Genomic DNA, 23,445 nt, shown 5'->3' on the forward strand with positions numbered 1-23,445 from the left:
GGACAGTGGGTGGCTCTTGAACCAGCCAACAGGGTGCTATGGCAACACAGGAAGATCAGCTGAGTTAGTTTAACTCTTTTGTTTGTCCCATCGGACATTAGTTGATATTTAGCTAGCTGTTGGTAAATGCAATTTAGAAACTGAGAATTCTGGTTTAGTTTTTTTTTTTGTCAATGGATGTGACTTCCAACGTAAGCTGAGCTTGTATGTTTGTTTAGATTAGCCGAGTAACTTACCTACAGCGAGAGGGTGGGAGTTTGTAACTTAGCGTCTGTATGTAACATGAGAGTGAATAGCAGTGCTGTGCTTGTTTTAGTGTCAGCTGATAAACATGTCATGAAACTACAACAGTTACATAAGCTATGGTTATACAAGTGCTGTAATTAACTGTCACGTAGCTAGAGCTAATTTAGCTATCTTTTTAGTGCTGTTTCGGAAGTGCAAGCTAGCACCTTCATTTATCGCAACGTATTTATCATACGCTGTACACAGCAAACTATCAGTCAGTGTTAGCCATTTTTGAGCTATCATGTCCGCAGACCAGACTCTGTCCCAGGCGACTGGAGCAAACGGGCTCCTCTGCGGACAGCGCGCTAAGTCCTACGGCAGCTTGGTTAGCTCCTCTGTGTCCCCAGTACGGCAGAAACGACTCAAGCACAAAGTCCAGCCTGGAGAAACTTTACAAGGATTGTCGCTAAAATACGGCGTGTCTGTAAGTTAAATCAGTACATGCCATTTTATTGTAATTAGGTTAATGGTTTACTCTTGACCTGACTTCCAAATTGTCTTTTCAGATGGAGCAAATCAAAAGGGCAAACAGACTGTACACCAATGATTCGATTTTCTTAAAGAATGTCCTCTTCATCCCTGTCCTAACTGAGTCACTATCATTTACTAATGACAAGGAACTGTATGAAGAAGACTCAAGTGATCAAAATCATCAGGTCCGTGTTGAGAATGGCAAAACAGAGTCAGAAAGTCAGGAAGTGACTCCAGATATTTCTCCATCAGACTATTTGAAAAGGATGGATAGCTTGATTAATCAGTCTAAACAAGCGGCCATAAAGACATGCCAAGAAGGAGACAAAAAGTAAGTAAATGTGAAAACTGTTGTGCCATGATTCTCTTCATGTCCAGATCTGATCTAAAGAAGAAGGTAATATGCATTGCAAATAGTCATCAAACATTTGGGCAAGCAGTTTGGCAATTTTTTAAAAGATGTATCGGGAATATTAGGTTATGTGTGTGGGGGATATTACAACTAAGAGCATCCAGCAGCTCTGCACAAGATACAAAATATGTTGCATGCTGTTATGCAAGCAAACTGTGAGCATGTACATACGTTATTAAAATGAACTGTATTTATAACTTTCTGAAAGGAAGATGCTTTTTTGTTTCTCTGTCATTGTCATATCATCACCATTTGGCAATGTTTAAATTATGGGATGATGAACAAACATTTTAGTAAATGTCTAATTGTGTTAAGTTGTTCATTATGTATTAAAGGTATGCAGACAGACTGTTTGGCAAAAAGTATGTGCACACCTGACAGTCACACTTGTATGTAATTTTTAAACATCCCTTTCTGAAGGTTGTCTGCCCTTTGCTCTTATCCGCTTCCACTTTTTCCACTAAGGCTTTCCCCTAGAGGTCAGGGCTTTGTCCAGGACACTCAAGTTTATCCAGTCCAGCCTTGGCAACAATGTCTGCATGGGTCTCGCTTTGTGCTCAGGGGCATTGTAGTGCAGCAACAGGTTTAGGTTAGGCTTCACCTGGTTTGGTAAAGTTTGATAAAGGCCTGTACATGGTTGTGATGCTCAATTGCCGAAAAACTTTTTGCCATATAATGTATCTGCAAAAAGTGACTGCCTATAAATGTGTTGGATAACCCCTAGCCACACGTTGAAATATAATGCTTGTCATTTTCATAACATGTTACCCATGATGTTATGCCATTCATGGATCATTTTTGACTTAGAATTTTTATGCTGTACGATGTTCATGGAAATTGTTTAGTTAGCTATGTTTGTGCTAAAATTCTCTGTTTACAATTTATCAAATTCGACGCCTTATCATACTTATTGAGTCTAAGATAAACAGTAAATCTTGGTTGTTAGTGGAGTAGGACACAACTGAGATAACTTCAGGCCTAAAATATTTACATCACACACATTTAATAAGCTAATATATAATTGTTGTGTTAGACATTGATCTAAACATGAGTTATATTTTATGTTTTTTTTTTTTTTTTTTTTAGGTTTTTTTTAACCGAACATGTCCGGTACAGCAGTCAGGACTTCCGCAATTGTCAGCAGGCCGTGTTGGGCTCTGTGCCACTCACCATCACCAAACATACCAAGAAACTGAAGGACAGAGAGGATGAGATTTTTCAGCTCTGATGCTGACTGTTTAACACAACTGGGTGATTAGTGTGACGTGTTTACTCAGGAGAAAATGAAATGCAAAGGCTGTGTGGACTGGGAACTGATTTCACTGAGAGAAGGACTGATTTATTCAGGCTGCAAGGATCTTTAATCACTTGGTGAACAATGTGTTGTGGAATTGATGTTCACTGCCACCTGGATGTGCTAATATGACCTTGGGGCAATGGGCCATGTTGGCATTCTAGCCTAATTGTTTACAGAGTGAAAATGAAACACTGGACATGTTTTTGGGTTGAGGTGCATTGTTGACAGAGTACATATTGCTGAGTAATCACCAGTATGCAAATGTGGTGCAAATCCCAATTGAAACTTTATTTAGATATCAAGGAAAAGATAAGCTATATATTTGGTCTAGCCAAAATATTAATGTCCCTTAACCAAGTCTATACATCTGATGAGTTTACAAGGTTACCTTGATTTTGTTCTCATATTTTATGTGATAGGGCATATTTTAGATTTAGTCACATAGCTGTTACACTGTAAGGGAATATTTCACTTAGCAAGATTTGCTTAATTAACCAGGTTTATGCCAAAAGAAAAAGTGTTCAGTAGGACTGTATTCCCAGATTATTAAATAATCATATTTAAAACACCTCCTTAAAGGCATTATGAGTTACATAACAAAACATAGCCTAAATGCAATACTTCTGCCTTCTTTGTCACTGTGAGTCAGCCACTTGGTAGGTTATATGCAATGGCTTCTGTTTTTCTTCAGTAGAAATGGCATGCTATTCAGGCAATTTTTATTTATTTTTTTTACCTTTGTTTTAAATATGTAGTTAAGAGTGATCAGCAGTGCCATCAGCCCAGGTAAAGTGAATGTAATAGGGGTGTAAACCCAGTGGTAAAGCTATATCTGTGTAGTACCCAAAACAATTGTTTCTGTATTTTGACTTGAACCTGAGGTAATTCAGTAATTCCCTTTCTACCTTGACATGCCCAGTTCTCTGGTATTGGGTCAATCTGAAGCTTTTTTCTGATTTGTCTCACTAAGAAGTGGTTTTCCTATGGGTACATAGCTGTTAGTTGCAATCCTTTGAGTTGTACATGTTTAAATGCTCTTAGTTTTACTATTAAATATGCTTGTGATTTCTACTTCTAAAAAAACTACAAAACTTTACCAAGTGTTTCAGAAATTTCCAATCATGGTTATTTATTGTGTTTCTCATAACCACATTTCTTTCGCAAAGTTGACGATTTACCCATGTCTTTAAAGGTATTAACAAGGTGGTCTTGAACCAATGCCAAGAATTCCAACAGTGTCTTAGTTGCTGGATCGAGGTTTTGCAGGAAATAGTTTTTCTTTTGTCCCAGCAGTGTATTTTCCTTATTATTATAAACAAAATTTAAAGCATGTTAAGCGTGACTAGACAATTAGTAAAGATGGCAGCATGTTCTTGTTCATGAATGTGGTCTTTATTTGAGTTTCATATGAGTGCCCACTCGCACCCACATGAGCATAAAAAAAATAAAATTACAAGAAAAAAAAGCAGCTTTAAAAAAAATTGTGTTCAGCTGGATTCTGATGCACACATTTTTGACAAGCTGCCCATAACCCTTTCTGGCAAAACAAACAAACAAACAAACAAACAAACAGAAACAAAATAGTGTGCCTCTTATTCATGTCTGAATTAAACTGCATTTAAAGCACTTTATCTAATTAAACAATGGAGACATATTGTTACATCCCAGGTTTGTACTATACAAGCTGATGACCTGCTAACTGCCAAAATTATCTTCATTCTTTGTCATATGAGCATGTTGCATGTTGTACTATAAACAAATGTGAACAATATTTATAACAAATGGATAAAAGACACAAATGAGGACTTGGAAAAATAAATACTTTCTTGTATACAACAATGTAAATTTTTATATTTTGTTCATGTGCATAATTTGTGATCCAATAGCCCCATACGAAATAAGGTACATAATCAAACTATAAAAGCACATGGTTTATTTACAACCAGTATTCTTTTTTTTAACAGTGTACAGTATATGTATGCCCAGAGATTAAAATTCTAAAGTGGTTTGAAATGTTTTGTAGAAACTTTCAGCTTATTTAAATAATCAATTTGCTTAATGTTGCAAGCTGCTTATTTTAAATATTCAAGTTTCTTTCAAGTAATATGGAGTTATCATACATTTTTTTAATTTAATAGGTAGCCTATATGGCCATCTAAAATTGGGGCAACTAAAGAATATAATAAATGACTAGTACGCAATAGTAAGCAATACTATGAGCAATAGTACGCCATTGACAAGCAAGGTGTTCAGATGCTCCAATGATACACCAGAGGGCACTGAAAAGAATTTGTGGAACTGGGATTTAAATTTATATGTTTTTCAGCATAATTTTACCAACATTCTACCTGATTGTTTCACCTGATTGTGGACAGAAAAAAATTCTGGCAGCATTTCAGCTTTTCATTCATTATTTCATCATTAACTGTTGAATATTTAGAGATTTATTTGTCTCCTTCAGTTGAAAAAATGTTAGGAAATTCAGTAATGTATTATGTTTTACAGTATTATTATTATTATTTATTAACCACAGCAACAACAACAATAATACTTTAGGGCTATTAATGATTGTAAAAATGATTAAACTTTTTTCTTCACTGTTCATAACTTGCATGTTCACAAAGCTTTTTTGGTAAGTATACTTTAAAAAAAAGGTACTTGAAAAAGAGGATGTGAATATAGGGCTCATTGATAAAAGTAAGTCATCCATAAATCTTTCACATCAAAACAATTTTGCCAATATGACTCACTTGTTGATGATGATCAAGAATTTAAAAGTGATCAGTCTTTGTGTGTGCTACCAGCAAAGACATGAAATGTGATTTTCTTATAATGGGCAGAGAACAGTGATGAACTATAATATACAAAATGCTGAACAAAGAGACTGCCATCAGTGAGTTAATCACTGTATGTGCTGAGCTTACAATTCTTGCCATGTCCAGCACTTTGTCTGTCTCTTCAAAAAAATACTGTTCAGAGTCCAATGGGCACCATACTCTCATAATTTACCCTCTTCGATTAGTTTGTTGAGTCCATTGCAGATTTTACTTAGATGGGGCTTTAAAGGACCATTTGGATTGTAAAGCTGGGTAAGAAGATCAGGGTCGGAGTAATGGTTGAAGACATGGTTGACGCGTCCATGAGATTTTGGGGTTAGATGAGCATCTACAAGCTTGAGCATCATGTCTCTACATGACGTAAGGATCTCTGACATCACTCCTTTGTCAAAGGTGAACTCTACCTGAAGCAGACAAAACAGAGAGGTAAGAAAATGTATGTTTGTCAGAGCTTTTGTCATATGACTGTTGCACATCTGTTCTGCTAAAGTGAACATACTGTTTACAGTAAAAAAAATAAATAAAAAATCAATGAGAATAATAAATATGCCCAGTGACCTTTTGTCCTCTGTAGACTGAAACATAAGCTGTGCTAGATTAATCAAATCTGAAAATCGTGTATAATAGGTAATGGTTTACTGCAGATGTAAATATTAATAACAATCAGTTGAAATCATGCACAGTATCTGTACAAAGCTATAATTGGTAAGTGTAAATGTCCTTGTAAATGTACCATTAACCACTAGTACATAGCATAATGAAAATATGCTTAAACAATAGTTTAGTCAATAAGATGGTTTACAACAAATATGTGAGACTATGTGAGATTTGTTTTAATTCAAAAGCAAAGCTATGAGGTTCAGTGTTGCTAACTATATGACAGTTTGATACAAGTATGGCTGAATCATGCGATTTGAATCATGCTAATTGTTAGCCACTGTTATTTTTTTTAATAGCATGGTTAGCTAGACCCAAAAACTACAGATCCAAAGTATATTTGGGTATTATTTCTTTATTAACTTCTCTTAAGATACACATTTCAAAGGTTTCGAACTAAGATCTTGTCAAGCTACTTTAATAACTGTTCTTTTAAATGTGTTCACACAGCATTTAGCACAAAGATGAATGGTTTTGACACTATGCCTGAATCCTACACACATGGAATAACACCATTTTATTAATTGGCCATATGAGTAACTTTCTTGTGTTGTATTTGCTTTCATTAGGTCTCCTTTGAAGTTTCTTTCTGCTTAAATCCACTATTTTTGTGAATGTATTTATTCAAACATTTTTGTGCATGTAGATGTCTGTTAGAGTTAGCGTTTATGTTCTTCCTCTTTGTGGTTACACTGATCAGAGGGAAAAAGTAGCTTGGTAAAACATGTCTCAATAATATTTTGAGAGTAACATTATACAGTAAACATGTGGAATATGAAAGAATGAATAAACTTTTTATAGAATTTTGTAGAATTTAAATTCTCTACAAATCTGTTGTGAATTAACCTGCTGAATTAATATTGAAAAGCATCATGAAAATCTGTTACCAGCCCAATTTGGTGGTGTTACATGAACGTGTTTGTGTGGAATAACTGCACATTTTAATACCATTGCCAATACTGTCAGCTAAGGAACTGTTAACAGTTTTTTCTGTGCACAGTATCCTTTTTTGTCAATGCTCTGGTTATTTTGTCATACATAATGATGAAAAGGTAAACCTTACCATAACCTGTATTCTTGTAAATTCATTGTAAACCTGTATTCTTACCATAAACTACTCACGTGCTAATCTGTTAGACACAAGCTTACATAATTACAATGCATGCAGGGATTTTTGGAAAGTAAATGGAAGAGAGAGAGGGAAAAAAAATATCTGACTTCAGAGACCATTAGTAGTAAAACAAATTTGTACATTACAACTTGCATTTGGATAGATTCTGTTTCTTTTTCTCTAGAAAAGGCACACAATGAAATAACCACAGAATGTAAAACAAACCAACGTTTTTTCCCCCCTGCACCATATGAACGAACGTAGATAAATGTCTCATGTGGTTTCCGATCAGTGCCATCTGTTACGTCTAATCTCACCTGGATGTAAGTGAGTTAAATATGTTTCAGTTTGTACTGTACTTCAGAAGGTGTATTGCTCTTATGCGTTCCCTCAGTAGGCTAGACTTCTAAGTACTGATGACTAAGTGTTAGTAATGCATTATGGTACTTTTTTTTTTAGCTATTTTAACTTTTTCCAAAATCTTTTTAAAAATAATAATTAATTTCTATTTTGCCTTTTTTGTCATTAAGGAATTTAGGTAATGCAGTGTTAATGCTCTTTTTACAGTTGTGAAATATTGATGCAAATATGATATTATGCATATGATATCTGGCCCATGTCTCTGAATATGTAAGGCTTACCTCATGGAAACTGATGGCTGTCATGGCTCCCTGGTGTAATTTCTTTTTGAAGGTCTGGGCTAAGCTGAGCTCCTCCTCACTGAAACGGTTGTTCTTAAAAAGCACAGCGGTCTTCACAACGATTTTAACCAGGTCCTTAATTACTTTCTGGGCCTCTGTGCGGTTCCCTGTGTACTCCTTTGAAACCCGGTACAGCTCATCCAGGATCTCACTGCTGGTGTCATCAATGAACATCTGCACTACTGACTTGTTGGCCATTTTGCTCAGAATCTTCTTCTGGGCTCTCATTGCCAAGTCTCTGGAGCTGAAGTTCTCCATTTTCTTGTAAAGAGGAAGAGAGGTACAAAGAAAGAGATACAAGTCTGAAAAACTTTTATTAAAGAAAAATCTTTAAAGTTGATACTTTCATATAAATAGCTATGTTACACATATGTGGTTTAAGTTTATACATGAGAACATTTTTATTACAATGCAAATTTGGATCTGCACAAAATATACTTTTTAAACCAACAAAACACGTGTTATTTGTGCGTGTTATATGCGGTCTCCGATACCACATCCTCTTCTTTCTTGTCTTTGTTTGTGTATTGTGTTCGTGAGATTTTCAGTCTTTTGGGATACACCCTTAGGGCCATGTTGTAGAAAAAGTAACCTTGAGGGGGTGGAAATTGTATCCTAAAGGAGTTCATGAGCACTAGCATGTCATGTAAACAAACTAAAGAGTATGTCAGCCTAGATCTCTCTAGATTTATCTTTCTTAATACCAAAACCGTAGTTTTAAAAAATATATATAATTCAGATAAATTGCCATGGATTAGTATACAAAATAATATCTAAATAGGTAGGCACAAGCAAAATACACTTCCTGTTCTGGTATTTTAGCTACATGCAACTCACTGAGCATGCAAAGGCAGGTATGAAGGAAAAGGTGATTGCATAGCTTGCAAGTTTCCACATGCATCTCCAAATTGGGCCATAAAAACAGGAACACCAGAGCCTAAAACTGCTCATAGTCGAGCAGCTCTCAGAAACAGGAGGAACAAAATCAACTACTATGTTTTCCTGTTTTTGACTCCCTATTGTATTTTAAGCAAATGAATTAAATCCTATTTAATTCATTGTACACAGTAGGAATCTCTTATTGTGACATTAAACTTTTTTTAACATGCTGGTCATACACCTAATTAACTAAGTCTTTGTCATGCTAAAGAATTATATATTAATAATGCACTGTCTGTGGGAACACATAAATATATGTATATAACAGCCTCACTATATTTGAATAACTGCATTTTAATTTTGAATTTCTGTATAACAAGTTGCTTTTTCCAGTTTTGTGGATTATACTTATGACTACAGAATGTATCATCATCTTAATCCTGTTCTGATAGCATTTCTAATAGTGTATTTTTTGCGTAATAACAGACCTGTATTAAACTGTAGACTACGTGATGTTTAGCATTAAAGAATGTTACTGCTGTGTTGTACAATGAGCATATTCTCAATCCGATGCCATTAAAAGGTTTTGCCTCTTTGCCAGAATTTATTAGAATAGTTAGCACTAAGCCTTAGTTTCTTAGATAAGAAAAACAAGACCCATGAGGTAGGGATAACTGTGATTGGAGAACTATCTACAAGCATGGTAAATATTTATCATTCTTCAGATGACTATAGCATGTAGCCTAGGGCTGAAGGGGCATCTAAAGAGAGAAGGCCTATAGCTGTTATAGGATGTAAAGTGTCCTATTGTTTTGTGTAGAAGGCAGAAGCACTAACCATGTCATTAGAAAGCAGCTAAATGACAGGTCATAACCTGCTGAAGAACTGTTGGCTGGTGATTACGGTAATGTCACCAACAAATTTTCTGATTCAAACAGAGCAGGCAAGCTGCCATGCCTTTCACAATAACTATAACATAGTACACACATATGCTTAACAGCTTGCTTTATTCACTGTTGTGACACGCATATGATTATGACTTGATAACCTTTCAAGGAGCTGTTATGTAAATAACTATAAGAGTATATATTTGCTAAGTATCTTTTTACAGCCATAGATATCACAGTGATTATCCTGACAAAAATATGATTTGTTAGGTGATTTCTTGATGATGTGAGTGAGAAATGAATGAGAGCACCAGTGAAATATTTTCCTAATGTGCACTATCAATAACAGATTCTCAACTGACAAGGTCTTCCCAGGTAAGTACAAGTGACACCTCACATTAGTTTTGTGTGGAATGTTTGCTTTGTGCCACAGCAAGAACAGACTTAATGTCTCATAGTGCATGTGTCATATTCTTTACGCCCTGTTTAGCACTACAGTTGTTTTTCATAAGATGACTGAGGAATGTACGTGGTTGTTCATAAAGGAAGTGAAACTCTGTTCTGTTAGGCAGCAGCAAAGAGTTGCCAATCATTTGCTTTTTCGCAATTTCACAAGACAGTGAGTCAGTTCTGATCCCCTTTAGTTTTTCAGGCAACAGCTACTCTTAAATCTAACGTTGCGGTGATCATCTCTGCTTAATTAGGTCAGTGTTAGTGAGGGAAACTCCAGTAGTTAAAATCTGCCTGTGTAATTGCAGCAAGTGGCTTTATCTTTTTTAATCAGCCCCCTGACATAGGACCCAGGACATGATACATGTTTCAGCTTGAACTCAGGATAAATTCCCTCCATACTTCTGCTTATTCAATGAGGCGGGAAAGATAGAGCCAACAACTTGTACAAGATGCAGCTGCTTCAGCTGCTAAAAAAAAGCATGTTTTCTTTTTTATATTTGAAAAAATAATTACAGAGATTTGTGCTTGTATTCTATTTCTTTATGGTTAGTTTGCTGATTCCGCAATCTCATGCTTGTCTCTAGAGCTGTAGAGAGTGTGTCGAGCTGAGGGCATAGGTCAGTAAAAGAAGTCTCTTACCTGCTTTTTCTTTTCTTTCCCTCCCTCCTCTCTGTCAAGTCTCTGTCCTCCTTGTGTGTGCAGCTCAGGTGATCAACATCCAGTTTTTATTTGTTAATAATATTCTCCTTATGAAAGGATGCAAAATACTTTCAGAGATACTCTCTGATCTGCTCGACACTCTGTTTCAAGATAAACTGAGTTGTACTTCCTTGAGGAACTAATTGTCTAAGACACACCCCTAAGTGTGCATGTTTCTGTCTGCTTCTGTCTCTCTCGCTCTCTCGCTCTCTCTTGCTCTCCACACGCACATACAGATACTCACGCAGACACACAGACCGCCCTTCTTTCTCACTCTGCTAGCTGCTGACAGAGCACCAGCATGTCCTAACAAGTGAAACCCCTGTAAAGAATTTAGCAGTAATCCTGGGATGCGGGCCATTGCAATAAGGAGGGGTTTATTCTCTCTCTCTCTCTCTCTCTCTCTCTCTCTCTCTCTTTTTTTTTAACTTTTTTCTAAGGGGTGGGGGGGTATAGGGGGGAGGGAGGGTTTGGTTGGGGTGTTACTATTATTGGAATAAAGCCACTCTGCACTCTGACTAAAGTCATGTCCCCTGAGAACTGGCTGAGTGAATGTGATACAGTGCAACTGTAAAAACTCAATACTTTTATAGAGAAATGTTAACGTAAATGACATGGGTTCAGTCATTGTTGTCCTTGTTGCTCATTATATATATATATATATTTATAACCTGGCCTCAAATTATACCACACCTCAAATATACTATGTATAATTATTATTAAAATGTCAGTATCAATAAGTGCTACTAAAATGCCCAGTTTAATCTCCCTTATTTAGAAAAAAAAAAAAACGTACGTGTGTGCAAAGTGGTACAGCTTAGACAAAGTCCAAAGACGAATGCTTATCTATCTGTATCTGAATTACTGCCATCTGGACTAGAATCAATCTGGTTGGATTTGGTCATTAGCCAGAAATTGTTTGCAGACTTGGGGTCAACTTAAACACAACTCTAATTATCAAATCAGTGCTACACAACTGCAGACAGTTCTCAAATCTGAAACGTTGGTTCAGTTTAGACTATATTTCTGCTAGTGGACAGTCAACTGTTATATATCATAACTGCAAATGTATATGAGATGTAAAATAAAATCTATCTAAGATGTTATATATATATAAATATATTTTGGAATTAGTTTAAGAGATTAAAAGAAGTGATATCATAATAGTCCAATTTAATTCAGACCAGGGTAGCCTAAAAATATGTTATTTGTTATTTCTTTGGAAATATATATATATTTTTAATTAAATATATAATATAAATTAAATGTTGTTTTTTTTTATAATGCATAAGCAACAAGATGATTCTTGTTTAATGCTTATTTGAGATAAGAATAATTCTCTGACTATGAAACAGAACAGTAGTGCAGGGAGAGTCAGGGTAACTGCGGAATTAGGTTTTTCTCCATGACAACAGACAGGAAGTGTTGCTTACTTGGTTTCCTGATGACTTCCTCTTTATCAAAGAGTGACATCTGACATGACTACATGTATGTGTTCTTAGTGAAAGAGATATGACTTGATCGAGGCCCATGTTTTGCTTACCTCGGCATGTTTTCAATTTACCTGAACTGCCAAGAGAGGAAGCACTCGTACAATCTAGGTAACCAAGGCCAACCAAGAGACGTCATCATATTTATTTTGTGTTGTTGAGTTGCAAATGAATTATATATGTTTGATTTTTTTTGCCAGTACCATATTTCCCACAATTACAAAGATAATTTTTCTGTTTGTGTGTGTTTGTGTGTGCACACGTTTATAATCTAAAACATTTATATATACTTTATGGGATGATTGTACACACGATTGTATACACTTGTAGATACAACTTCAGGTTTTTCAGATTTTATTAATTCATCAAACAGCAAAAGGCATAAAATGTTATAGTGATTAAAAATTATAAACAATGTTGTTCACAAATATCCATACTTAAAAGCAGCTGAACAATCGCAACACACTCTTTTACATAGGATAAAGCAAAGACAAAACAAATGCAATGGAGGTTTGATGCAAGTTTACCATACCACAGCTATTACATTACTTATTACTGTATTTTCATATAGACATAAATTAATCTGAAAACATGTAAATGTACATACTGTACACATAAGCTGATTAGAATAATGCACTGGAATCCAAGGAGTGCACAGTATACAAAAATACATTTTTCAGACCTTGACATGTGCCTTACCATTCTACCATGAGAGCTTATGGGAAGGAAATCATGGTATCAAGGCTCAATGTATCGGCCTTGAAAGCACAATGCTAAATGTCTGAAACCCTAGCTAAAAGAAAGCACCTCTCTTCTCATAACAATAGCAGCATATGGCTCTCTTTAACATTTATTATGTAAATGTAACACAGCTTGCCGTCTGAGTATACTGTGGATTTAATTACGCATCTATAAGATTTTAATATACTGTATTTGTTCATCTTATTAATTTCCACCAACCACTAACTCCATATTTGTACGAGCATAAAACTTAATTCCATCTTACTTTCCATCTATAAATGCTTTATCTTTATTGTGAATTCAGGTGTCTGTCATGCCATGAAAACAGTTGGTATGCTAACATACTTCTTTAAAAGTGCACCATAAATCCCACAAAAGCCAGTTTTCCTTCTCCTACTGCTATATAGAAACATCATATATCTTATTCTGTAGTTCAGTTCTCCTAATTTATGTTAAAAAAATTAAAGAATTTCAAAACTTGAGTTAAGCTGGTTCTAGAGTTTGTTCTCTCAGTGTGGCAAGGCTTTTAGAAGATCAGTCTGGTATAAACTACAGATCGAAGGATTGCTTGCATCTCACAGAAGGGTGCAAGCTGCACTGCGCATGGGCAGACTTGCTGGTAGCCGTGCACACTTCTTCCTGAAGCTATGCTTTTTGTTATTGAGTGCAGGGGCTTCCTTCATCTGGCTACCAGCAGGGGGAGAACTCTCCTGTGAATTATCTGGAGCATTTTCTCCCTGGCCGTCTTTGTTGTTCTTTGTCTTTTTAAACTTCTCATTGTCCTGAGGCTTATTAGTGGCCACAGTGGACTCTGTGGTGCCCCCTAATGTTGGGAGTGTGTCAGGTTGCAGGTCCATAGGGGTGGGGTTCCCCTCTGCATGCTCCTCGTTGGGTATGTTTAGGTTAGAGTTAGAATGCTTGGTATTGGTACAAGTTGAACTGAACCACCGGTAAAAAGGAAAGAGACGGGAAATGTACATTGTTACAGGAAACAAAAAGTAACCTGTGGTAATACAATTGTGCAACTGAGTTTGCTGTCTTTGTTATGATTATTGTAATGATTCTATTAATTACTGCATTGTATACTTACCCATTAGAGCTTTGATCCTCTAAGTCTTTCTGTTCACTACTGTACCGAAGCTCAGCTGGGGTTTTAAATGACAGGTCCTTCTTCCCTTTCAACCAATATGTCTTCATGTAGCCCTTTCCCTTAATCATAATTATTATTTGTGAGTTTATATATTCATAACAAATACAAATTTTCAAGCTACTTTAATAATAAATAGTGTCTGGTGTATTTGAAATTTAAACATATTCAATGGTAATACCTAGTTACTAGGCTTAGTTATTAACCTAGTTAACCCAGTGTAAGTATGTATCCAATTATGTAAACATTAAAGCACTTTTTGTAAGTTGCTTTGGATAAGAGCGTCTGCCAAATGCCTAAATGTAAATGTAATACTGCGTGAAAGACACATACTTTATATACATTAGGAATTTATTCTTTGTTGCGTTGACTGAATGGGAGTGTAGAGTAATATATACCTTTACAAAAATCTTGCCTCTTTCTTCAATGATATATGGCTCATGCTCCAAATGGTCCTTGGTGGTTTGGCTAATGTGGATTTGCATCCCCTAATCACATAGGAAGACACTGATAAACAAAACACCCATTTATAACTCCCGGTTCAAATTAACATGATTAACATTCTTAATCCTTTGTTTGTCCTGGGGCCTGCTACGTTGCTTCCTGCTGGCTTGTCTTGTAATTTATAAATGAATAAATACTTATGGTACCACATACACCTTTATATAACCTCTTACCACACCATTGGACTCCATGCGAGAGGCAGTGTTCACTGTGTCCCCAAACAGACAGTAGCGTGGCATCTTCAGTCCCACTACCCCTGCAACCACCATACCAGAGTGGATTCCTTTGAGGGACACCAGAGATGCAGTCAATCAACCTCTCATTGATAATTTCTAATTTCTTTTAAGAAAGTATATTTTTAAAACTATGCTGCAAATTTGAACATGACCTTGAAAGAGAGACCAATTAAATGACTAATGAATAACAGATGAATAGAACATTGATACATGACTACCACTACCAGTCATACAGTTTTGGATACACCTTCTCATTCAATGGTCTATTTTTTTCTACATTGTAAAACAATGCTAAAGGCATCCAACATATGCAACAATCTCCTTTGAACAGTTGATATTAAGCTGTATCTGCTACTTATGCTCTTTAAAGCTTGCATAACGACTCCTAAGGTGCTTAAAGTTGGTGATTTTTGAGGCTGGTGACTCTGAACAAACTTCTCATCTGCAGTATGGGTATGTTTTGGTCTCGTGTGCCTGAAAAGGTCTGCATGAGAGCCAGTTTTATTATAATGCTTGTTGGGTTTTGCAAATGCTCTTGACAATACTGTTCTTGCAAGAACTATTTCAGCTGACCTTTGTGCCTTAATGTTGTTACTTAATTACATAATGCCATATGTGTTATATCATAGTTTTGAAAAAAAAAATTCAAGTATTGTTCTAGAATGTAGAAAATAACCCTAAACATGTGTCCAAACTTTTGACTGATAGCTATCCACGATCTTCTGTTGATATAGGCTACCTCAAATCCTTCTGTCTCTTTATGTAATCCCAGCAGACTCAGTGGTGTTGAGATCGAGGCTCTGTGGTTCTAGTGGTTCCTGCTGCTATTACTCAGAATAAATTTGGTGTCCTCAACTTCGCCCATTTCTTTGTGCTTCTTCAAAATAGCTTGAACAGCACATCTTGAAACCTCAGTCTTCTTTGAAATCATTGCGTGGGAGAGACCTTGCTGAGGCAGGGTAACTTACCTTGTGTCTTGTTGCTGTGCTTAATCTTGCCATGTGACCTGTGACATAAAACTTTTAAGACAAAAGTCTTTCGTAACCTTACCTTAGTAGCAGAGCCTAGCTCACCTAATTTTATTCCTCCTATACAGCTGTTTCTGTTTCAGTTAATGGATATATTTCTACAAATTATGCTTGATATAATTTGTTAATCATACATCTGACTCTGATCCTACAAAATCCGTTAAGCAAGTGGACAAGTGTAAGAATTGATGCTAGCCAAAATGTAGTCACACCAAATATTAATTTGATTGTGATTCTTCTTCTGTACGCTTACTTCGCATTTTGTAAATTGATATATATATCGTATACCTACCAACACGAATCTGAATGTTATCCCCGGTAGAAGGGTCTTTGAGGTGATCAATGGAGCTCAGCATGTCCAGAGCCATGTCACAAATATGATGAGCATGAAATGTTGTCTTATTAGGCACTCCAGCCACCACCATGTACGCATCTCTTATAGTCTCCACCTAGTAATAATGTACATCAAAGTGCCCTGGTTATTCTCATAAACCCAAGAATAATTAACATTCATTCAACTTTTATATTCCTGCTATTTTTCTGCAAAATAATGGTGGCTCATGAGTCATGAAAGGCAGGACTGCACCCTTAAAGGGATTTTTGTCCATATTAGCATCTCACCCACACACTATTATTTTTTTCAGGGTCGCCCATATACATACTAATGAAGAGTCACCAATTTATTTACTTATGTGTTTTAGAAAAAAAGAGGAAACTTAGAGGGAACTCATGTAGACATACTAATACAATCTGAAACTCTAAACAGAGAGTATACTGAGCTTAGTATTGCTCCCTAAACCCTGTAGCTGTGAGGGATCAACACTTCCTGCTGAGCCACCTGTATAAAACGGTTGGGTAAAGATACAATTATGGTTTGCCAATAACTGTTGATTGGTTTGTTGATCGGTGATGCCAAGATACTCTAAATTGACCAGAAACAATAAAGAGGTGCCTTGTCTTCATTTACAAACTTTTTTTTTTTTTTTTACCTTATACACATTGTGTTTTTCACTGAGGGTATCGAAGACGATGTATATCTCATTGAGCATGTCCACCACTTGCATGGGAGTGATGTGGATACAGATTTCATTAAATTTGACCACGTCACTAAATAGGATGGTCACATCTGGGAAAACCTGGATAACAGAGCCACAGAAAAAAAATCAATCAGCCATGAACTACAAATAGCAGGATTATACTGAGATGCACATTTATTGTTTATCAGGAAATGAAGATTATTTAGACAGAGTATCTGATGAGCACATTGTGCTGGCAAGGGACAAAGACTGTTATGTAAATTATGCAAAGGTTAGCCAGCTAATTAGCCTGACAGGCATTGTGTGTGTGTGTGTGTGTGTGTGTGTGTGTTTGTGTGTGCATGTGTGTGTGTGTGTATGTGTGTGTGTGCGCATGTGCATGCTACTTGACAGGTCTCTAGTGCTGTGATGCCTTTGCGCAGTCGGTCAGCCACAGCTTTTGGTATCATAGCGTACAGCAGAGAGTCTCCTCTCTTCTTCTCCTCATCCAGTTTCTTAATGATCTCTTGTAGCTGACCATATTTCTGTTGCTCCTGTATAGACAGCAGACATTCTCCTGGGACAATAGCTCAAATTTTATTAAGTAATTTTTCTTATTTTCCCTCTTACATTGTTCTGCTTTTTGGGAGCTAATGCTTAAAGTTTATTTCTTGGAATAAGGAAAATAATCTCCCAATAATCTAACATGATTTAAAGCATTTAGTGTGTGTATAAAATATTATACACTTAGAAATGTGTATAAAATATTTTTATTAGTTCGCATATCATTTATTTGCTAATATATAATGTTTTGTAGAGTATTGGCAGGAAATGCTAAGTGCCACTACTTTTGAGAACATGCTGTGTGTACCTGGTCCAGAGCCAGCTGCAGCTCGGCTGATTGCTGAGTTCCTGCCAGGATGAGCTCTCTGCTAGAGTCATGCAGGTTTAGGTCATTGACATAAACGCCCATTTTAATCATGTCCTCCACCGTCTCAATGCTAAAAATAGGAAATTGGAGAAGTTTTAATATGGAGTAAATGATTTTTATGAATGTTTGATTGATGCTTGTTTAGGTTTGACCTTATATTGTGTTTGATCAGACAAGTCTAGATAATTAAATTGGACATCTATAAAGATAAACCAAGTGATATTAAAGCTTTAGTGCTGGTTTCTAATTTGATCTGACTATTGACTGTTGACAGGCTACTGACTGCTCTAAATTACTTCAAGAATATTGGCCAAGCTATGTTGCTATACTACAAGCATGATACAGTATATATATTTAAAGCTTACATGGGTGTGCCAAGGAAGATGAGTGAATCCCACTGGGGCACATATTTCATCTGACCCTTCAGATGAAGAGGCTTTTTAGGTGGCTCTCGCATGTCCTCAAATATAGTTTCACTGCACTTGCCTAAATATGAAATAGAAGAGTAACTGAGTCAGTCAAAATCGCTTCTAAGTAGTCAGAATATAATTTTTTTTTTTAAACATGATGACCTGACACTAGTGTTAGTTAAACAAAATTAAAGGTGTCATTATTTGGGGTATTATTATTAAAACTTTGTTTATGTATCGCATCTAGTAATACATTTGAATCTGTAAAAAAATATTAGGAAGACAATCCTTTATTCCTCTATTAATTTGTACTGATAAGAGTGACTGTGAGTGGATCTGTAAATATCACATCTAACCTGTGACGGTCTGGAAGGCAAGCAGTTCAATGTCTTCTCCTACAGAGTTTGCTGAGCTGTTGTACTGGGTCAGAGCACTGCTGTACTCCTGATTAGCTCCTTTTAACTCATCCATTGCCTTAATGTCTGAAGGAGCACATTAGCACATTAATTTATTATTAGTCAGTAGCTGGAAGTTTGCCAGTGTTTATGTATGATTCGTAATGGTTATTATGATATATTTGTAATACAGTTTATAGCACATGTTTATAGTTTATAGTGTATTCTGTGTATAGGCTACTTGTCTGAATTCCTTTCGAACTGTTCTCTCAAATACTGTGTAGTTGCAACTTATGTAGTCTGTCCAGAGTGTACCCCGCCTCATGCCCTAGGTCTTCTGAGATAGGCTCCAGGCTACCCACGACCCTGTATACAGCTATGTATAGCAACATGGTGGTGTAGTGGTTAGCAATGTTGCCTTGCACTTCCAGGGTCCAGGTTCAATTTCCGCCTCGGGGTCTGTGTGAGTGGAGGTACTCTGGGTTACTCTCACAGGCCAAAGGCTATTTGTCATTCCCAAATTGCCCAGAGTGTGTCTGGCCTACAATGGTCACCATTGGCCTCTGCCAATATCTTGGATATTGGTCATTAAAAGGTCATAACTTGCCCTATGTGTATAAGATAGAAATGTATCAACATTTGAAGGAACTATACGGTATTAATATAATGTGAAATATTGAGCAAATGGGTTATTCATTAAGCAAGTCTCACAGCTTTTAAATATTGTAAAATATTGAACATATAAAAAAGTTTTTTTAAAAACTCTACTTTGTAGTGGACTTTATTACTTCTTACCATGAACAATTTAGAACTAGTGTGATGAAGTGTGAAAATATTGTCAATTGTACTAAAATATTCATCATACTTCAGTCAGATTAAAGCAAAACTGACAGCAAATCTGTACCTCTTTCTTCCTTTTTTGGCTTCTGACTCTCCTCTTTTTCCTCCGGCTCTTCTTTGCTGAGTTTAGGGATGTTGACCTTCTGCTTGCTCTCTACAACTGCTTTTGACAGCAGCTCAAACACATTGTTGAGGTGAGTGCAGATCTGAAAGAGAACGCACAGTGTGTATTTTGCCGCTCACTACAGATACAAAATGGTGTTTGATAAAACACATCCTGTAATCTACACACGTCTCTAGCCTTCAGGGGGTTCTCTTGTAATCTAACAGACAATGTAGTCATCTGTTAACTGTTATATGGCAAGGTTTTACCTATCTATCTCTTTCAATGTTGGTGATTTGTGACAGAGGAAGATGGGAGATAGATGGTAAATTCAATTCCTCCAATTTCTTTGGACATGATCAATAAATAAAGGTTATAGTGGTGTCTGACTTAAGTGGCTAAGTATCTTTTTGCATCGACATTCTAACTAAATGTCTTCTCTTCATAATGTACATTGTTTATAATCTTTTAAATGTTTTGAATGGATCAGTTATGTTTTATTTTATTGCTCAGCCTCTCAAATCTGTACATAAACTAAGTAGCCGAGACTTCATAAATTACTAAATGTCACTTTAGCACATTTTACATTATTTAATAGAAAGTATCTACTCAGCTAAAACACACATAACTGCCTGACCTACTTACATTGTCCCAGCTAAATTCCAACATGGGCCGCACCAGAGTGAACTCCTCGTTGACCTTTTTACCTTGCAGATCTGAGAACACTTCCTTCAGGCCATCTCCAATGCGATACATAGTCATGTCTCTACGGAAGATCACACTAAAGGGGAACATGTCAAAGAATATTCCCCTTTTCATAGGAAGCTTTTCGTAACCTGGTGCTGTTTTCTGCTGGGGCATGCGGTGCTTAAATGCAGCATTGTCAAAGTTCATCTTGTACACCTGCAGAAGTATTGAGGTGAACACTGTTAGACCAATTAAATTAAAAAGGAATTTTTCATTTGAAATGTTTTTAGCTATTGCAGATCCTATGCATGTTTGATCAAAGGCTGATTTCCCCTTAAAGACACTTACTACATATGTCATTTTCTCTGTTTCCTCTTTAGACAAAATCTCCACTTCGATATCTGTGTTGTAAAATTGACGGCCCACTTGAGAGAGTTGCCCTACAGAAATGCATGACAAAAAAATCTGACTAATAGTAGAAACAATGTAAAGAATCATCAACATCTTTACTTTAATCATACCCACCTTGCATCTCATTACATGCTTCTGTTTTTCAGTCACTGATTACAAAAAAAAATGTGTTCCATGCAATCTGCAGAGATATTGCATTAACTTTCACACCCGGCTTAGGCTTGAGTGTATGATTACCTTTGACAAACTGAGTAAAGCCCTTTCTGGTGGAGCGATAATGCAGTGTCAGACTTGTCTCACATTCTTCTTCAACACAGAAGCTGGGTGGTTGCACTTTGGGGAATGAAAAGCGGAAATACTCATGCAAGTTATCCAGCTCGTTGATGAAGTCTCGTACATTACGACCCAACACCTATACCATGTAGAAACAGTTGCACAGGTGAAAGAAGGGGGTAGGTTGGGACTTGTCTAATGTATAATATGAATATTTGAGTACATTTTTTGTTGCTTGAGCTATAAATGTGAAGATTTGCCTATTTCTATTTAATTATGAATGACGTAAAAGATTATTTAATTTGGAGGTTTTAATCTGTTGATTGCTTTACATTCACCTTGAGAATCCTTTCATAGCCATAGTTTCCTATTCGTTTCACCATATAGACTCCAAAGGCATACATCAGCTCATCATGGGTCTTTCCCAAAACCTCCCCAGCTGCTTTAGCCAGACGAAGGATCAAATTATCACTAGAAAATATATTGAAGTGTTTCTCTTTAACAATGTGTAATAACCAATGAATATATTACTCTGTGTTTATATTGTAAGTTGTAAAAAACCTGAGAAATAAAGTCTCACTCCTCAATTAAAACATCTTGTATCAAACACAAATACATGCACACATACTGTACGTATACTGTAGGTCATGTAGCCAAACTAGTTTCTGGTGAAATATTTCCTTTTATTTTGCACAGTAAAACAGGTACAAGTCCAACATGATAAAAAAAGTGTGCTTGCATCCTGCTATAAGATAAATTCCAAATCATATCAACAAAAAAGCTTTATGATTTGAATGCAGATTAAAATATAAAATCTTATTTAAAAAAGAAAGATTTAAAGCCCAAAGATTCCAGCTGAAAGGATAAAAAAATGCTCAAAGGATTCAAAAGAGATTAGAAACATCTTTTATGTTATAGTCAAAATCAAGTCTAAATGTGTTTATGCAATGTACTAGATTACATATCTACATTTTCCCCCATTTCTTAATGTTTTGACATAATGTTTCTAGTCAATAAAGAAGGATCCTTATTGCAACCTGACATGTCATACATTTATTCTTCACTTTGCCTTGTATCATTTCACAGCTTTTACCCACACTTGCATATAATACAAATGCTTAAAATTGTTATTCTCACTCTACTGAGACTGACTGAGACTTACTTATACATTTGGTGACGTACAAACTTGAGGTGAGGAATCTCCGCCCGGGCCTCGATCAGCCTCCAAACATCCTCCCCATAGGACTCATTAATGTAGTCATTTACTGCTTCCAGATACAGGCCATACATTTTCAGAGGGTTTAGGATCTCCTGACCTCTGCCTCCACTGACAGAGTAGGGTTAAATATATCCGGGATTAGTCCTAAGATTTTACACACTCTTCCTGAAACTCAGAATACATAAATCAGTGGTAAAATGTTCATAAAAAATTAAGATTATTAAGTCATGTACAGTAAGAATGCCTGATAAATGTGTAAATGTATGTATAGCCAGATGAGTATAGTTTGTAGCCATTTATTACCTGTCCTCAGTTCCATGCACTGCAAAGTTGCGACTGGCAGAGGCTAAAGCTTACTGGCTCTATCTCTCTGCCCAACACCTGTTTCTGGCACTTGAAGCACTTCACACACTCCTCTATCAGAGCAATAGACATGGTGAGCTAAAACAGGCCTCAACAGGAGAGCTGAGGTGTGTTAGTGGCAGGTATGGAAAGCATTAAACTTCCAGACCTCATTATGTAAGGCCAGCTGATATTTTATATATATATATATATACTCAGCAAAAAAGAAACGTCCCTTTTTCATGACTGTGTATTTCAACAATAATGTTGTAAAAATCCAAATAACTTTACAGATTTTCATTGTAAAGGGTTTAAACAATGTTTTCCATGCATGTTCAATTAACCATAATCAATTAATTAATATGCACCTGTGGAATGGTCGTTAAGACCTTAACAGCTTACAGAAAGTAGGCATTTAAGGTCACAGTTCTAAAAACGCAGGACACTAAAGAGACTTGTCTACCGACAGTGAAAAACACCCAAAGAAAGATGCCCAGGGTCCCTGCTCATCTGCGTGAACGTGCATTAGGCATGCTGCAGGGAGGCATGAGGACTGCTGATGTGGCTAGGGCAATAAATTGCCATGTCCGCGCTGTTAGACGCCTAAGACGGCGCTACAGGGAGACAGGAAGGACAGATGATCATCCTCGCAGTGGATAAGCACGTGTAATAACACCTGCACCTGTACATCCGAATATCACACCTGCGTGACAGGTACAGGATGGCCACAACAACTGCCCGAGTCACACCAGGAACTCACAATCCCTCCATCAGTGCTCAGACTGTTCGCAATAGGCAGTCCATTAGGAGGAGATGCACTGTAGTACTTCAAGCAGCTGGTGGCCACACCAGATACTGACTGGTACTTTTGATTTTGACTCTTTTAGTGTTCATACAAATATTTACACATTAAGTTTACTGAAAGTTAAAACAGTTGAAAGTCAGAGGACGTTTCTTATTTTGCTGAGTATATATATATA

At 36.4% G+C, this 23,445-nt stretch overlaps 3 protein-coding genes across 3 annotated transcripts; 1 reads left to right on the plus strand and 2 right to left on the minus strand.

Moving 5' to 3' along the window:
* The first annotated feature begins 21 nt into the window (after window positions 1-21).
* lysmd1 (LysM, putative peptidoglycan-binding, domain containing 1) lies at window positions 22-3,860 on the plus strand. Its single transcript, XM_053493555.1, has 3 exons — window positions 22-712; window positions 795-1,090; window positions 2,258-3,860. Exons 1-3 carry the CDS (start codon window positions 530-532, stop codon window positions 2,397-2,399), a joined length of 621 nt encoding a protein of 206 aa, XP_053349530.1. The 5' UTR covers window positions 22-529; the 3' UTR covers window positions 2,400-3,860.
* On the minus strand, window positions 3,839-10,898 carry tnfaip8l2b (tumor necrosis factor, alpha-induced protein 8-like 2b). Its single transcript, XM_053493556.1, has 3 exons — window positions 10,633-10,898; window positions 7,715-8,035; window positions 3,839-5,709 (listed from the first exon to the last, which is right to left on the minus strand). The coding sequence occupies exons 2-3, from the start codon at window positions 8,030-8,032 to the stop codon at window positions 5,467-5,469; spliced, it is 561 nt and encodes a 186-aa protein (XP_053349531.1). The 5' UTR covers window positions 8,033-8,035; window positions 10,633-10,898; the 3' UTR covers window positions 3,839-5,466.
* A 2,600-nt stretch (window positions 10,899-13,498) lies between these two features.
* LOC128520077 (soluble guanylate cyclase 88E-like) lies at window positions 13,499-22,194 on the minus strand. Its single transcript, XM_053494099.1, has 16 exons — window positions 22,091-22,194; window positions 21,243-21,375; window positions 20,869-21,043; window positions 20,569-20,660; window positions 20,179-20,436; window positions 19,495-19,636; window positions 18,552-18,677; window positions 18,151-18,271; window positions 17,726-17,855; window positions 17,262-17,408; window positions 16,828-16,974; window positions 16,131-16,287; window positions 14,748-14,857; window positions 14,469-14,558; window positions 14,014-14,132; window positions 13,499-13,862 (listed from the first exon to the last, which is right to left on the minus strand). Exons 1-16 carry the CDS (start codon window positions 22,192-22,194, stop codon window positions 13,499-13,501), a joined length of 2,415 nt encoding a protein of 804 aa, XP_053350074.1.
* Between the last annotated feature and the right edge of the window lie 1,251 nt (window positions 22,195-23,445).

The sequence above is a fragment of the Clarias gariepinus genome, chromosome 4 (genome assembly GCF_024256425.1).
Source record: "Clarias gariepinus isolate MV-2021 ecotype Netherlands chromosome 4, CGAR_prim_01v2, whole genome shotgun sequence".
Taxonomy (NCBI): domain Eukaryota; kingdom Metazoa; phylum Chordata; class Actinopteri; order Siluriformes; family Clariidae; genus Clarias; species Clarias gariepinus.

Excerpts from the sequence above, each read along its gene's own strand:
- tnfaip8l2b (XM_053493556.1), bottom strand. The coding sequence starts at position 8,032 with ATGGAGAACTTCAGCTCCAGAGACTTGGCAATGAGAGCCCAGAAGAAG. Across the intron at positions 5,710-7,714 it reads CAGCCATCAGTTTCCATGAG|GTAGAGTTCACCTTTGACAA; the intron begins GTAAGCCTTACA and ends TGTCTGCTTCAG.
- lysmd1 (XM_053493555.1), top strand. The coding sequence starts at position 530 with ATGTCCGCAGACCAGACTCTGTCCCAGGCGACTGGAGCAAACGGGCTC. Across the intron at positions 713-794 it reads CGCTAAAATACGGCGTGTCT|ATGGAGCAAATCAAAAGGGC; the intron begins GTAAGTTAAATC and ends TTGTCTTTTCAG. Across the intron at positions 1,091-2,257 it reads TGCCAAGAAGGAGACAAAAA|GTTTTTTTTAACCGAACATG; the intron begins GTAAGTAAATGT and ends TTTTTTTTTTAG.
- LOC128520077 (XM_053494099.1), bottom strand. The coding sequence starts at position 22,194 with ATGTATGGCCTGTATCTGGAAGCAGTAAATGACTACATTAATGAGTCC. Across the intron at positions 18,272-18,551 it reads TGCCTTCCAGACCGTCACAG|GCAAGTGCAGTGAAACTATA; the intron begins GTTAGATGTGAT and ends TTTCATATTTAG. Across the intron at positions 13,863-14,013 it reads GAGGATCAAAGCTCTAATGG|TTCAACTTGTACCAATACCA; the intron begins GTAAGTATACAA and ends CCGGTGGTTCAG.